We start from the raw sequence: 15,923 nt of genomic DNA, 5'->3' as shown, positions 1-15,923 counted from the left end.
TCGAAATGCAAAACAGCGCAAGCGCATTTTGAAATGTTTCAACTAATCGTCTTATGAATGTCTCTTCAGTTCTGCATTCTGTTTAAATCATCAAATTAAGTAAAAGGCAGAACAATATCCAAGTACTGACTTTTCTATGATTTCAAAGTCTCTTCAGACGTATCATTAACTTGTAACTTCTGACTAAAGCATTATTGTGTTAGATAAGGAAAGCATTGAATTTACACTAAAAAAGGGGGTGACTCATCTCTATGCAGTTTATTTAATGGGCTTTGGATAGTGATATTTCAAGGGCAGTAAAATGAGTGTAATTGCCAAGTACAGTAGATGTGTTGTAATACATCAAAAAAGGCATCCTAACTATGAACTGTCATTTATATAAAAAATCCACCAAACCACTTCCCGGAGCTCCTTCTGTCAGTTGGAAGTGGACTGTCCCATTTACAACTAGAAACCTTGAAATTGTTTTAGGGGTTTAGACAGTCAAAACTTCTGGGACTAGAGTGGAAGGTGACCTTGGGAAAACTAAAGTTGCTGAGAGCGATATGTCCAGCTGTCCACAAGGTAGGAGGCCACACCAGGTGAGGTGCAAGCCTCTTCCAAGCATGCGGCCCAGCAAGAACAAGAAGGTGCATCTGATCATGGTTGGGAACTGTCAAACTAAATACTGAAGTTGTAACCAGCTGGTGGGGTTTATGAATAAAACCGAATTAATGCAGATTTTTTACAATTGTTGCATAGAAAAAAAACTTTAATGATTGAGGTTACAAATTTTACAGATTCTAAAGGTTGCTTTCAGTAGTCAAACTAACATCAAGGCACCTTATTCACCACAAATAACATTACTATGTTAAGCAATGCTTCACAGGAGTTTTCTTTTATCTTTTACAAGTATGGGACAGGCAACAACATGAGTTTTTGTCTTCTTGAAATACATATACTTGTATGCTTGTATGGAGATGGCAAGTCATTTCACAGTAATCCAACCGTTGATGTTCATCCATGATTATCATGGTACAAAAGAACCAGGACACCAAGATTTTGGGCAATGAATTCCACACTAAGTTAAAGGTGACCAGACGTCTGTCTTCTCAAGAAAGCTTCTAGTTTACTTGTTAAATCTCAAAAGATCCAAACTAATTTGTAGTGCTTCAAGATTGTTTATTAAATCATCCATAGGTTCACTCTTCCCCAGCTCCTTCCTCTTCCTCCATCTCTACCAAAGCTGCATGGCGGTTAGCTTGTGAGCCCTCCTTGAAGAACACCTTCTTGATGACTCCTGCTTTAGGTGCTCGGATGGTATGCTGCCCAGAAGGAGAAAGACCCGGTCAGGTGCAATATGGACAATAAATGCATTGAATGAGAAAGTGACGGAGCCTCACCTCCATTTTCATGGCAATCATCACCATTAAGGGATCTCCTTTCTGGACCGTGTCTCCAGCCTTGACTAGAACCTGCAAAGCAAAGGCAAGTTAATTACCAATTTAGATGAAACCAGATACTGGGGTGCAACCAAATGTCGTAAATACCTTTTCAATAGTGCCTGTCATGGGTGCAATAGCACCACCCTGTGCACTGGAGCCACTAACACCAGCCAGGAACTTGGGCACAGGTACATCCACCTGAGCACTTCCCTCCTAAACGAGAACCAAAACGAAACACAAAGATCAATAGTCTTGACATCAAAGCTAAAAAGTAATTCAAATGGTAAGAGAAACCCACCATAGAAAAGATGTGTACAGTGTTATCCAGAATGACTAGTTTGGGTCGGGACAGGACTCCATTGACAGAGCAGCATAGGAAGGTCACGTCCCCCTCCTTCTGCAGCTCTCCTGATACATGAAACACCTGACCTCCAGTCTAACAAGCACAAATGATCCCAAGATGTGTGAAAATTCATGTTTAGTACATACACGTAACTCAAGACTGTGAAATCTGTCAAACAACCCTGTTATACTTTTGATTTGACAAAACGTATGAGTTTACAGTCTAAAAGACAATTTACCTCCATACTGTAGGTCCCATCTGGATTGTAAGTAATAGATAACGCCACTTCTGCAAAACAAAGTTTATTTATTAAACTAGATAAAAAAGTTGGTCAAGACAAACTTTAACTTGGCTTGAGAAAGCTGCACCAAAAAGTTTGAAAAAGTTTAAAGAGTAAAAAAAAGTTAAGAAAAAAAAAAGTTTAAGTTTGATAGTTTTCAAATAGTTTGAAGTTTAAAATAATTTTAAAAGGTTAAAGTTTGAATGTTTTGAAGGCAATAGTCTCAATTACTAACATGTTTTTAACATGTTTAGTATGTTGCTAGCATAATTAGCAAGTTGCTAACATGTTTCTAGCATGATTAACAGGTTGCTAACATGTTTCTAGCATGTTTTTAGCCTGATTAGCAAGATGTTAGCATGTTGCTAACATGTTTCTAACATGATTAACAAGTGTTAACATGTTTCTAGCATGATTTTAGTATGATTAGCAAGTTGCTAGAATATTTCTACCATGATTCGTAAGTTGCTAACATGTTTCTAGCAAGAGTAGCAGATTGCTAGCATGTTTCTAACATGATTAGCAGGTGCTTGCATGTTTCTAGCATGATTAACAAGTGTTAACATTTCTAGCATGATTTTAGTATGATTAGCAAGTTGCTAGCATATTTCTACCATGATTCGTAAGTTGCTAACATGTTTCTAGCATGAGTAGCAGATTGCTAGCATGTTTCTAGCATGATTAGCAGGTTGCTAGCATGTTTCTAGCATGATTAACAGGTGGTAACAGGTTTCCAACATGTTTCTAGCAGTATTAGCAGGTTTTTAGCATGTTTTTAACATGATTAACAAGTTGTTAGCATGTTGCTAGCATGTTTTAGCCTGATTAACAAGTTGCTAGCATTTTTCTAGCATGGTTTAGTATGATTAGGAATTTGCTAACATGTTTCTAGCATGATTAGCAGGTGTTAGCATGATTCGACTATAAGCATGTTGCTAGCATGATTAACAGGTGCTAACATGTTACTAGCATGATTAGCAAGTTACTAGCATGTTTTAAGCATGATTAAATTACTAGCATGATTCTAACATGATTAGCATGTTAATAGCATGTTGCTAGCATGATTAGCAAGTTAACATGTCGCTAGCATGTTTCTAGCATGACTAACATGATTAACATGTTAATACCATTTTGCTGGCATGATTAGCAAGTTATTAACATGTTTCTAACATGATTAGCATGATACTAACAGGTTTCTAACATTAGCATGTTACTAGCATGATTCTAGCATGGTTAGCATGTTAATAGCATGTTGTTAGCATGATTCTAGTTGCTAGGCTTATCTAGATAGATACATAGATTAGAAATATTAGAATGGAAGTTTGAATTGATTAGAAATAGTACATAGACAGGAAGTCTTGATTTAGTCTCAAGGGATTCTGGGAGGAGGAGAAGTGTTCAGAAATTTGGCTAAGAAGAATAATAACAAGCTTAAGTAGCAGATCAGTAGGTTTTCTCAAGCAAACCTAATAATAACATTGTCAGAAACCATCACACCACAATGGTGCTAAAACAAGCTGTGCTTTCTTGCAGATGCTGTGCAGATTCTATATAAGGCTTGTTATGCTGAAATCCTCCATTGTATGATCAATGGCATCTCTTCAGTGCTCATTTATAATGCAGACGTTTCTATTTGAAGAGAATGATCTGATACTTCTGACATGTAGAAGAATCAGGTGAGCCGTCCATTAATAAGCTCACTGATCATTCATGCATTCATAATAATATTCATGTAAATCGACCCTCTGGAACTATTAGTCAAGAATCTGATCAAAGCTATTATTACTGTGACTGCAGATACTTAATCATGATTCATTTGCAAGAGCTTGACCCTTGACCTGAACAAAATGTGTCATTTATCTGAAACCTGAAGCACTGAATAAATCTTAAATATGCAAAAGCAATTTTATAAAGTTAAGAAAAGAAAAAAAAAAACTAATTATTCACGCAGAATGGAAAATGCAAATAATAATTGTATAATGTATATAACAATATTTGAAATTGTGGAGTCCAGAACAGATTTGATATTGAAAATGTTTGTCAAGTGTGGCTGTTCTCCCAAAGCAATCATTCATAGTCAAAGCTTGTTGACAGGAGTGTATCAGTCATCGCTCCAGACGGTGTGTGTGTATGTGTGTTTATCAGAGCATGAACACTTACTGTCGTCCCCGAGCTGCAGTGTCAGGTTCCTGCAGTGCAGGACATTGAGTCGTCTCCCGTTACTGGAGGCAAACGGAGAGAACATGTCTGCAACAGAAGCTTAGGTTAACATCTCAAACAAGCCTCACGTGCCACAACACAGACTGTACCATCAACACCATCAACACACACCGAAACCCAGCAGATCTCATGATCTAAAAAAACTACAAGTGATAGTTGTATTCTCACCGCTGGTTTGGTTTCTGTATGTCTCTGTATGCTGTTTCTCACGGAGCAGCAGACCCAGGGCGGCCTGACAGAGCACCTCTCCGGACGGCTTCTGGGCTGCTGGGAAGAGCTGATCATAGTGTTGTGGGATGAAACTGGTGTGGACGTTTCCTGCCTCAAACTCCGGATGCCCCGATAGACTCAGTAAAAAGTCGATGTTAGTGTTGAGACCCACGATCTGTGGAAGACACATACATAATGATGATATTAAGAATGCTCCAGACGAATCACTCCTGCGCAGACTCGGACTCCAGACAAATCACTCCTGCCCAGACTCGGGCTCCAGACGAATCACTCCTGCGCAGACTCGCACTCCAGACGAATCACTCCTGCGCAGACTCGGGCTCCAGACGAATCACTCCTGCGCAGACTCGGGCTCCAAACGAATCACTCCTGCGCAGACTCGGGCTCCAAACGAATCACTCCTGCGCATACTCGGGCTCCAGACGAATCACTCCTGCCCAGACTCGCACTCCAGACGAATCACTCCTGCGCAGACTCGGGCTCCAAACGAATCACTCCTGCGCAGACTCGGGCTCCAGACGAATCACTCCTGCGCATACTCGGGCTCCAGACGAATCACTCCTGCGCAGACTCGCGCTCCAGACGAATCACTCCTGCGCAGACTCGGGCTCCAAACGAATCACTCCTGCGCAGACTCGGGCTCCAAACGAATCACTCCTGCGCATACTCGGGCTCCAGACAAATCACTCCTGCGCAGACTCGGGCTCCAGACGAATCACTCCTGCGCAGACTCGGGCTCCAGGCGAATCACTCCTGCGCAGACTCGCACTCCAGACGAATCACTCCTGCGCAGACTCGGGCTCCAGACGAATCACTCCTGCGCATGCTCGGACTCCAGACAAATCACTCCTGCGCAGACTCGGGCTCCAGGCGAATCACTCCTGCGCAGACTCGCACTCCAGACGAATCACTCCTGCGCAGACTCAGGCTCCAGACAAATCACTCCTGCGCAGACTCAGATCACTCCTGCGCAGACTCGGACTCCAGACGAATCACTCCTGCGCAGACTCGCACTCCAGACGAATCACTCCTGCGCAGACTCGGGCTCCAGACGAATCACTCCTGCGTATGCTCTGACTCCAGACAAATCACTCCTGCGCAGACTCGGGACTCGGGCTCCCAGCGAATCACTCCCAGGCGAATCACTCCTGCGCAGACTCAGACTCCGGCCAACTCACTCCTGCGCAGACTCAGGCTCCAGACAAATCACTCCTGCGCAGACTCTGACTCCAGACGAATCACTCCTGCGCAGACTCGCACTCCAGACGAATCACTCCTGCGCAGACTCGCACTCCAGACGAATCACTCCTGCGCAGACTCGGGCTCCAGACGAATCACTCCTGCGTATGCTCTGACTCCAGACAAATCACTCCTGCGCAGACTCGGGCTCCAGGCGAATCACTCCTGCGCAGACTCAGGCTCCAGACAAATCACTCCTGCGTATGCTCTGACTCCAGACAAATCACTCCTGCGCAGACTCGGGCTCCAGGCGAATCACTCCTGCGCAGATTCAGGCTCCAGACGAATCACTCCTGCGTATGCTCTGACTCCAGACAAATCACTCCTGCGCAGACTCGGGCTCCAGACGAATCACTCCTGCGCAGACTCAGGCTCCAGACAAATCACTCCTGCGCAGACTCTGACTCCAGACGAATCACTCCTGCGCAGACTCGCACTCCAGACGAATCACTCCTGCGCAGACTCGCACTCCAGACTAATCACTCCTGCGCAGACTCGGGCTCCAGACGAATCACTCCTGTGTATGCTCTGACTCCAGACAAATCACTCCTGCGCAGACTCGGGCTCCAGGCGAATCACTCCTGCGCAGACTCAGACTCCGGCCAACTCACTCCTGCGCAGACTCGGGCTCCAGGCGAATCACTCCTGCGCATACTCGGGCTCCAGACGAATCACTCCTGCGCAGACTCAGGCTCCAGACGAATCGCTACTGTGCAAACTCTGACTCTAAATAAGTCACTTCTGCACAGACTCGGGCTACAGACGAATCACTGCACATACTTGGGCACTAAATGAATCACTCCTACGCAGCCTCAGCCTCCAAACAAATCACTAATGTGCAGCTCCTGGCTCCAAAAGAATCATTACTGCGCAGAATCAGGCTCCAAACGAATCACTACTGCACAGACTCAGGCTTCAGACAAATCACTACTTTGCAGAATCGCTCCTGCGCAGACTCATGCTCTATTCGAATCACTACTGTGCAAACTCTGACTCTAAACAAATCATTTATGCACAGACTCTGGCTTCAAATGAATCACCACTGCGCAGACTTGAGCTCCAAACAAATCACTGCTGCAGAGACTCGAGCTTTAAATTAATCACTTCTGCACAAACTCTGGCTCTAAACGAATCACTACTGCACAAACTTGGGCTCCAAATTACGTCTTTGGCGTAAAATGACACCGGAGATACTGGGATGTTTTGGCCTCATTTTTCTATAGTAGAAGGAGGTGGAGACGTATCATCCATCTTTTTTTTTTTTTTTAACAATCTATGGTACTGATAATGGACAATGGACCTTTGCCAACAAAATTTATTGAATGTGACGGTACCATATGATCATGTGGATGAGAGTGTGTGCTTACATTGTATTGTCGAAGGCAGTATCTGAGTCTTTTAAGAGCGGCTGAGCGATCTTCTCCCCAAACCACAAGTTTAGCAATCATGGGGTCATAATGAGCAGACACTTCATCACCTTAAATATGATCAACAGACAAACAGCTGTTAGCAACCAGCAATAAATAAATAATTCATAAAGAAATAAATAATCATTAAATGTAAAGTACCTTCTCGAACCCCCGTCTCTATGCGTGTGCACTGATCCCCCTGTGGCGTGGACAGGTGTAGCAGTGGCCCCGCTCCAGGAAGGAAGTTGTTATTGGGGTCTTCAGCATATATTCTGGCTTCAAAAGAATGACCTTGCAGCACAACCTGCTCCTGAGAGAGGGGCAACCTCTCCCCCGCTGCTACCTGATGAACAAAAACACCATGTCTGATTACAAATCAGAAAAAAACACGATTAAGTGTAAAGAAAAGTGTCATTGTGACCCCTTGTGGACGAATCTGCAATAGTCACTGTATTACTTAAAATACATATGAATATTTTCAGTAGTTTCTGAAGGGCAGCACTAAATGAGTAAAGTCTATGAGCTCGATCTTACACGCAGTTGCCACTCCACCAGGTCTGTTCCCGTGATCATCTCTGAGACGGGATGCTCCACCTGCAGACGTGTGTTCATCTCCATGAAGTAGAAATTGTGCTGCGCATCCATGATGAACTCCACAGTACCTGTTGTAAGTTATATTTAAAGTTATATTTTTTTATATATATATATTTTATAAGAAGTACCTTCTGCTTGCCAAGGCTGCATTTATTTGATCAAAAATACAGTAAAAACAGTAATACTGCAAAATGTTATTACAATATAAAACAATGTTTTTTATTTTAATATACTTCAAAATATAATTAACTCCTTTGATGCAAAGCTGAATTTTCATCAGCTGTTACTCCAGTCAGAATTCCAATATGCTGATTTATTATTAGAACTAGATAAAAAAGTTCGTCAAGACAAACTTTAGGTTGGCTAGAGAAAGCCGGACCAGAAAGTTTTAAAAAGTTTTAAGTTTGGATGCTCTTCAGTCTGAAATAGTTTGAACTTTAAAGTAGTTTTAAAAGGTTAAAGTTTGAATGCAGTCTGTCAGATAGACAAATAGATACATAATTAACATGTTAGTATGATTCTAACATTAGCAACATTAACATTAGCAAGTTGCTAGCACATTTTTAACATGATTAGCAAGTTGTTAGCATGTTGCTAGTCTGTTTCTAGCATGATTAGCATGTTACTATCATGTTGATAACATGATTAGCAAGTTGTTAGCATGTTTTAGCATAATTAACAAGTTGTTAATATGTTGCTAGCATGTTTCAAACATGATTAACAAGTTTCTAGCATGATTAGCAGGTTGTAAACGTTTCTAACATAATTAGCCAGTTGTTAGCATGTTGCTAACATGTTTCTAACATGATTAACAGGTAGTTAGAATGTTTTTAACATGATTAGCAAGTTGCTAGCATGTTTCTAGCATGATTAGCAGGTTGTAAACATGTTTCTAATATAATTAACAAGTGGTGGGCATGTTGCTAACATGTTTCTAACGTGATAAGCAAGTTGTTAACATGTTTCTAGCATGATTAGCATGTTACTATCATGTTGATAACATGATTAGCAAGTTGTTAGCATGTTTTAGCATAATTAACAAGTTGTTAATATGTTGCTAGCATGTTTCTAACATGATTAACAAGTTTCTAGCATGATTAGCAGGTTGTAAACGTTTCTAACATAATTAGCCAGTTGTTAGCATGTTGCTAACATGTTGCTAACATGTTTCTAACATGATTAGCAAGTTGCTAACATGTTTCTAGCATGATTAACAGATAGTTAGAATGTTTTTAAAATGATTAGCAAGTTGCAAGCATGTTTCTAGCATGATTAGCAGGTTGTAAACATGTTTCTAATATAATTAACAAGTTGTTAGCATGTTGCTAACATGTTTCTAGCATGATTAGCCACTTGGTAACATGTTTCTAACATAATTAGCAAGTTGTTAACATGTTTGTAGCATGATTACCAAGTTGCTAACAAGTTGCTAGCATGATTAGCATGTTATTAACAAGTTATTAGCATGTTGCTAGCATGATTTTAACATAATTAGCATGGCGTTTGCATGTTTCAAGCATGATTAGCCAGTTACTAGCATGTTGCTAGCATGATTAGCATTTTTTCATTAGCATGTTTCAAGCATGATTAGCAAGTTACTAGCATCTTGCTAGTCTGTTTCTAGTATGATTAGCATGTTGTTAACATGTTACTAGCACGATTAGCCAGTTACTAGCATGTTTATAACTTGATTATCATGTTGTTACCATGTTTATAATATGATTGGCATGTTGTTAGCATGATTAACAAGTTACTAGCATGTTTCTAGCATGTTTTTAACATGAGTAGCATGTTGTTAGCATGTTTCTAATGTGATTAGCAAGTTGCTAACATGTTTCTAGCATGATTAGCCACTTGGTAACATGTTTCTAACATAATTAGCAAGTTGCTAGCATGATTAGCATGTTATTAGCAAATTATTAACATGTTGCTAGCATGATTTTAACATAATTAGAATGGCGTTGGCATGTTTCAAGCATGATTAAAATTAAAATAAAAATCATAATTTTATATTGTAATAACATTTTACAGTATTATTTTTTTTCTGTATTTTTGATCAAATGAATGCAGTCTTGAAGAGCATGAGAGTGTATATCTTGGTAGTGTATATCTTTTGTGATAATATTAAGCTTTCAATTAAGTTAATGTGTCTTTGCTGATGTCAGATGTCATTATCATCACCTGCGCCTACATAGTTGACTGCTTTAGCTGCTCGTACCGCGGCCTCTCCGAGTTTCCTCCTGACCTCAGGACTGATGCCTGGCTGTAATCACACACAAATCAGGTCAGTTTCATTAACGCAAGCTCATAAAGTCATAAAGAAGTTGAAAAAGATGCTAAAGGACTAAAGCGGTGTCATATTTACCCCTGGAGCTTCCTCGATGATCTTCTGGTGTCGCCTTTGTACACTACAATCTCTTTCGAACAGATACACGGCATCGCCGTACTGGTCTCCAAACACCTGCACCTCAACGTGTCTAATTGAACACCACACTCATATATCACATCACATATATATCAAACAGTGTGTGTACTGATCGTGATCAACCAACCAGACCTGGGGTTCTCGACAAACTTCTCTATCAGCATGACGTCGTCGTTGAACGACTTTCGTGCTTCTCTGCGAGCCGATTCCAGCTGCTCGTGAAACTCTGCTTCTGAGTGCGCGATTCGCATTCCCTGCATGAGGCCATGCAAATACAGCCTTGTGATTTCAAGCATGTGTATTATTATAGACTGGGTCAGTGGAAACACAACCAACCTTTCCGCCGCCACCACGAACTGCTTTGATCATCACAGGGTAACCAATCCTTGCGGCCTCGCTTTGAAGTTTCGCATCGGATTGGTCCTCTCCATGGTAACCCTCAATGATAGGCACGCCAGCAGCTGACATAATGTGTTTAGATGTGCTGAAATGAAAACAAAGATGGATTTTTACGTAGAAACTTGAAAAGGGAAATTAAGTTCAGTGTTGGCTAGACAAAGCTTTGCCTGAAAGACTATACAGATACTTAAGCACTGCTTTGTATTCTTGTGAAAACACTTTCAAATAGTAGAGTATAACAGGGCTGAAGACACCTGAGATATTATTTTCCTCTAAACCACTAGATGGCGTAGCACTTTTCAAAACATTCGCTTTTCAAGATGCACGTGCAAATTTGGCTGATGCTTGACATGATCGCAAAGACGATTCTGTGTTTACTTGATCTTATTTTTGATGTGTTTAAAAATGTCGTAGATTTAAGTAGCAAATGAGAATCGCTACAATTATTCAATATATCTTAAGACAAAGGTCTTCTTAATAATTTTAAAACAACAGTTATTTAAACAATGAAAGAATATGTAAAAGTATGGTTTTTGGGGTAAAAAGCGCCCCTGCTGTTGGGGCTAAAAGGCACAATAATTAACATGATAATTAATATAAGACTGACTTTTCCATTTGTTGATGTGACATTGTTAGATTCAGATGGTAAATATCATATATTATGTTGGATGTCCGACTCACCATGTTTAGAATGAAACCATCATATTTAAAACATGATATTAAATCATATCATATTATAAAATATCATTTGTCGTTTCTACTGTAAATCTATATTAAATTACTATGGGATCTTTACGGAATATTTACATTTTAAAATGAGTTTATGCATTTTAAAATATTTGTTTTATATTAACATAGTTTAATGACAGTATATTTACTGAACAACAATTATTTTATCAAAATAAGCAGAAAATACTACCAACTTTGCTAAATTGATATTTGAACAAGTATTAACTTAGACGTTATTAAAAAAAAATATAGTATTTTAAAAGGCCTCCCTTGCCACCTCATACATTTATAAGATTTTTAAACAAAATAAACAACTTGTATGATTTATTTTTGCACAAAATCTGTTGCACCATAAACGTTCAGTACAAATGTATATATTTTTCTGCAGTCATACACTTGAAAAGCATATGGTTTTTTCTTAGGGTGTGCCTTTAGCCCTGTTGTATCCTACTTATTATGGAAGTAATACACCTAAAAATAACATACTGAAAAGAATTGTTGACCCAAAAATGACATTTCTGACATTTATTTGCCCTCAAGTTGTTCCAAACCTGTATGAATTCTGGTGAATTCTTTATTCTGTCGAACATAAAAGAAGAAATTTTAAAGAATGTTGGTAACCAAACAGTTTCTGGTTCCCACTGACCTCCATACTATGGAAAAATCACTATGGACGTCAATGGCTAGAAAATGTTCGGTTACCAACATTTTTCAAATCATCTTCTTTTGTGTTCAACAGAATAAAGAAACTCACACAGTTATGAAACAACTTGAGGATGAGTAAATAATGACAGGATTTTCATTCTTGGGTGAACTGTACCTTTAAGTATGAACTAAATGTAAGGTTTTCCGATAATTACAATCAAATTAAAATGTGTTATTAATATTAAATGCAATTAGGTTAATTTTAGTGTTTTTTAGACCACTAAAGCAGAACTTAAGTAGATCTTTATACACTGCCGTTCAAAAGTGTGGGATTTTTTGCTCATCGAGGCTGCGTTTATTTGGTTAAAAAATACAGAAAAAACAGCAATATTGTGAAATATTATTGCAATTTAAAATAGTGGTTTTCTATTTTAATATACTTTAAAAAATAATTTATTTCTGTCATGCCACGCTGAATTTTTAGCATCATTGTTCCAGTCTTCAGTGTCACATGATCCTTCAGAAATCAATCTGATATGCTGATTTATTATCAGTGTTGAAAACAGTTGTGCTGTGATACTTTTTTTTGTAGGATTTTTTGATGATTAAAATGATAAAAAGAATGGCATTTATTTAAAATAGAAATATTTTGTAACAATATACACTCCCGTTCAAAGTTTGGGCTCAGTAAATGTTTGCTTTCTTTCTTTCTTGCTGTTCTTTTTAACTTTTTATTCATCAAAAAATCCTGAAAAAAGTATCACAGGTTCCGTAAAAATATTAAGCAGCACAATTGTTTTCAACATTGATAATAAATGATTTCTAAAGTATCATGTGACACTGAACACTGGAGTAATGATGCTGAAAATTCAGCTTTGCATCACAGGAATTAATTATACTTTAAAGTATATTACAATAGAAAACTCTTATTTTAAATTGCAATAATATTTCTGTATTTTTGATCAAATAACCTGAGCTTTGATTAACATAAGAAACTTACTTAAAAACATTAAAAACCTTACTGATCCCAAACTTTTAAATGGTAGTGCATGTAATTTCATAATTACTTACATTGCTTCTGAAATATAGTTAAAGTACTGCTGAATTATTTATGGTACACTAAAAATTATTTTAATATAATTTCTGTTGAAACATATGCACTTAAATGTATTTAAATATATTTTGGAGTTATATTAAATATATGTATTTAAATATATTTGCTATTTCACTTTGATAAAGATGTTACCATTTCATAAATTTAACTTTCGAAAACATTCGCTTTTCAAGATGCACATGCAAATTTAGCTGATGGTTTTAAAAACTGATGCAGTCTATATTAAATCTCTTTAAGTACACTTAAATTGCCCCTATTTAGTTATTTATTTGTATATTTTATTATCTGCAAGTACAGTTTTATTAAATACACATTTAACATTTAAAGTACACAAGTGCACATCAAAATACTGTTAATCACACTTCTTTTTCACAAGTGTGGTAGGGTTTTTCCATGGTATTGTTACGCAGTTTCTACTGACAAAATTACTGTACCTTTTGATTCCCATGTCCCGAATGGCTGATGATGGCGGACCGATGAAGATGATGCCTTCTTGTTTGCACAGCTCAGCAAACTCTGTATTTTCTGACAAGAATCCATATCCGGGATGGACCGCCTGACCAAAACATTTTAATCAGATTTAATCAAGAAAGAAATCTGACCACTTATTCAGTTTTAAATCATCTTAACCTGTGCAGAGGATTTCTTGGCGACATCCAGGATCTTGTCCATGCGCAGGTAACTCTGCTGAGATGCTGCCGGCCCGATGTGATACGCCTCATCCGCCTGGTATTACAGACACAACGTCACATCTCACAGTGTTATTATCTTAAATGAGAATGCATCTAGTTGTTCTAGTTATCGGTGTCTATTTATTTCTCACCATGGCCACATGCATGGAATGTCTGTCTGCATCGCTGTACACCGCAACCGAGCGGACACCCATCTTCTTAGCCGTCCGCATCACCCGGCATGCTATCTCTCCTCTGTTAGCAATGAGAACTTTCTCAATCCGGCCTGTACATAAACAAACAACACCTGTAAGCATCATTATAAATCATAATAATAACAACCCAAAGAAATAAGCATGAACTAATGACAGATCTTACCCACAGATGCATGTCTGATGGATCCTTTGGTCCAGATCAGTGTCCTGCCATCAAGAGAGCATGTGTTTAGTAAACAGTCTGAATGGAGTCACTGTCAAGGGCAATTCATTAGCAGAGGTGACCTCTCCATTTAATGCAAAACCATGCATATTAATAACTGATAGATGCTAAATAACACAGTCAAACACTGCACACATGCATAAATAAATGTGCACTATAATAAATGCTGAGCTCATGTGCAATAACCTTGCACAATAGTCATAGTCATTAACAATAACAACGTTAATGCAACAAGACATGACTGCAAGTCAGCATTCAGAAAGATACAAGTGCAACTAAACTCATAACTACAAACGCATTCGGTTAAAACAGAAATGTGATAGTTTAAGTAAAGTTTTGAATGTCATATCTATGACAGATCGACTGATATTAGTGCAAACTGTTCTGATTTACACAGACAAATGCGCTGAACACCTATATTTTTCCTTACATTATATCATAAAGTATCATGTAACTTACAGCAGATGTTTGTATATAGTTCTGTTGATTTGAGATTTCAGAAACACTGCAGCCATGTTCACTCTGTTAGCATATATCAGTGCAACTACACGACTCTGCTCTAAAACTGCGCGTTAATTTCATATACTTCATGTGCTTCACAGCTTCATTCTTATAAACCTGATAGAATCTTTCCAAATATTTATACTCAGCTTAATAATTCTGTGTAAAATAGCATTAAAACGATAATATTAGTGATGCTACGTGTAGCCGCTGGGAAACGCAGACGCGTTAGATTTGTCCTCATCGACTTACCGTACTTACAGCAGCCAATCAGAAACGGGAGCTTGGAGGCGGGGGCTGACGTATGTGTGAAGGAATTGTGGGATATGAAGTCCATAAAGATAATAAACAAGCCAGCGCCTTCAAATAAAGGGTTTCACAAAGATTTCATTTTATTTTATTAGGACTTTTAAAAAACTAATATTTAAAAATATTTACAACAGATTTAAATGGACATCTTATCTGAACGGATGGACGAATAAGTAATGTTTTGTTGTTGCTCTTTGTTTTCACAACCAGTAATTTGTCCATTTGAATCTTTTATTTTAGTTTGTTGTGACAACAAACTGTACTTTTCTCTGTTTACGAATATGACGTGACACTCGTGAGCCAATGACGTGTGAATTAAATTTCCCGCGAAATCCGTCCCGCCAGAAATAATAAGGTTCCGTCTAAAATCGTATTATCTCTGAGTAAGTGATTCAGTTTGGATCTCTGAGTGCTACTTTTAAATAAGTAATTACTCAGCGACCATTAGAAGTATGTTTTGTATAGTATAAATATATGTAATGTAATATGAATGTTGTCCTTTCATGTTATATATCAGTTGCATCGCTTCAACTCCTCTCCTCTGGCCTCATGGGATGGTAAAATCTCACAGAAATTTGGGTATGTACTTTTTTGTTAAAAAATAATGGGGTAACATTTGTTTTTTGTTTGTTTGTTTTTCAGTATAGACACAAACCTTAAAGTCTTACCTATGAAAAAGCCAAAAAAAACAAAGTAAACATGTTGTTAAAATGGGACATTAATGTTTACTGATTTGAGAAGAATACCTTGACTAGAATATGAAATATGATCTACAGCTGGAAAATCCATCCTCCACAATGTCTAGATTTAAAATGCAATTTAAAATGTAATGTAAACTATATTTTAAATTATTTTAAGCAACAGTAAAGCAATTATGACCCTCCAAAATATGAAACCGCACAACTGTAAAAGGTCACAGAAATATCAAACCTTCAATAGTCAGTTCTCTAAT

General features: G+C 38.3%; 1 protein-coding gene across 1 annotated transcript; it reads right to left on the bottom strand.

The window, feature by feature from the left end:
- Positions 1–303: 303 nt before the first annotated feature.
- Positions 304–14,910, bottom strand: mccc1 (methylcrotonyl-CoA carboxylase subunit). The gene is made up of 19 exons (XM_051095170.1): positions 14,621–14,910; positions 14,102–14,145; positions 13,876–14,009; positions 13,683–13,778; positions 13,487–13,608; positions 10,502–10,649; positions 10,298–10,419; positions 10,106–10,217; positions 9,922–10,003; positions 7,681–7,808; positions 7,306–7,489; positions 7,105–7,214; positions 4,436–4,652; positions 4,208–4,294; positions 2,006–2,055; positions 1,723–1,860; positions 1,530–1,637; positions 1,383–1,454; positions 304–1,304 (listed from the first exon to the last, which is right to left on the bottom strand). Exons 1-19 carry the CDS (start codon positions 14,674–14,676, stop codon positions 1,182–1,184), a joined length of 2,133 nt encoding a protein of 710 aa, XP_050951127.1. The 5' UTR covers positions 14,677–14,910; the 3' UTR covers positions 304–1,181.
- Between the last annotated feature and the right edge of the window lie 1,013 nt (positions 14,911–15,923).

This window comes from Labeo rohita, chromosome 22 (assembly GCF_022985175.1).
Source record: "Labeo rohita strain BAU-BD-2019 chromosome 22, IGBB_LRoh.1.0, whole genome shotgun sequence".
NCBI classification, from domain to species: Eukaryota; Metazoa; Chordata; class Actinopteri; order Cypriniformes; family Cyprinidae; genus Labeo; species Labeo rohita.
This window is presented reverse-complemented; position numbering and strand designations above follow the sequence as displayed.

What these genes read in the sequence shown, in the direction of transcription:
- mccc1 (XM_051095170.1), bottom strand. Translation starts at nt 14,676, where the DNA reads ATGGCTGCAGTGTTTCTGAAATCTCAAATCAACAGAACTATATACAAA. An exon ending in CCAAGAAATCCTCTGCACAG is followed by an intron (nt 13,609 to 13,682) that starts GTTAAGATGATT and finishes TGTTTTGGTCAG; the next exon opens with GCGGTCCATCCCGGATATGG. An exon ending in ACTGCAGCTCGGGGACGACA is followed by an intron (nt 2,056 to 4,207) that starts GTAAGTGTTCAT and finishes TTTGTTTTGCAG; the next exon opens with AAGTGGCGTTATCTATTACT.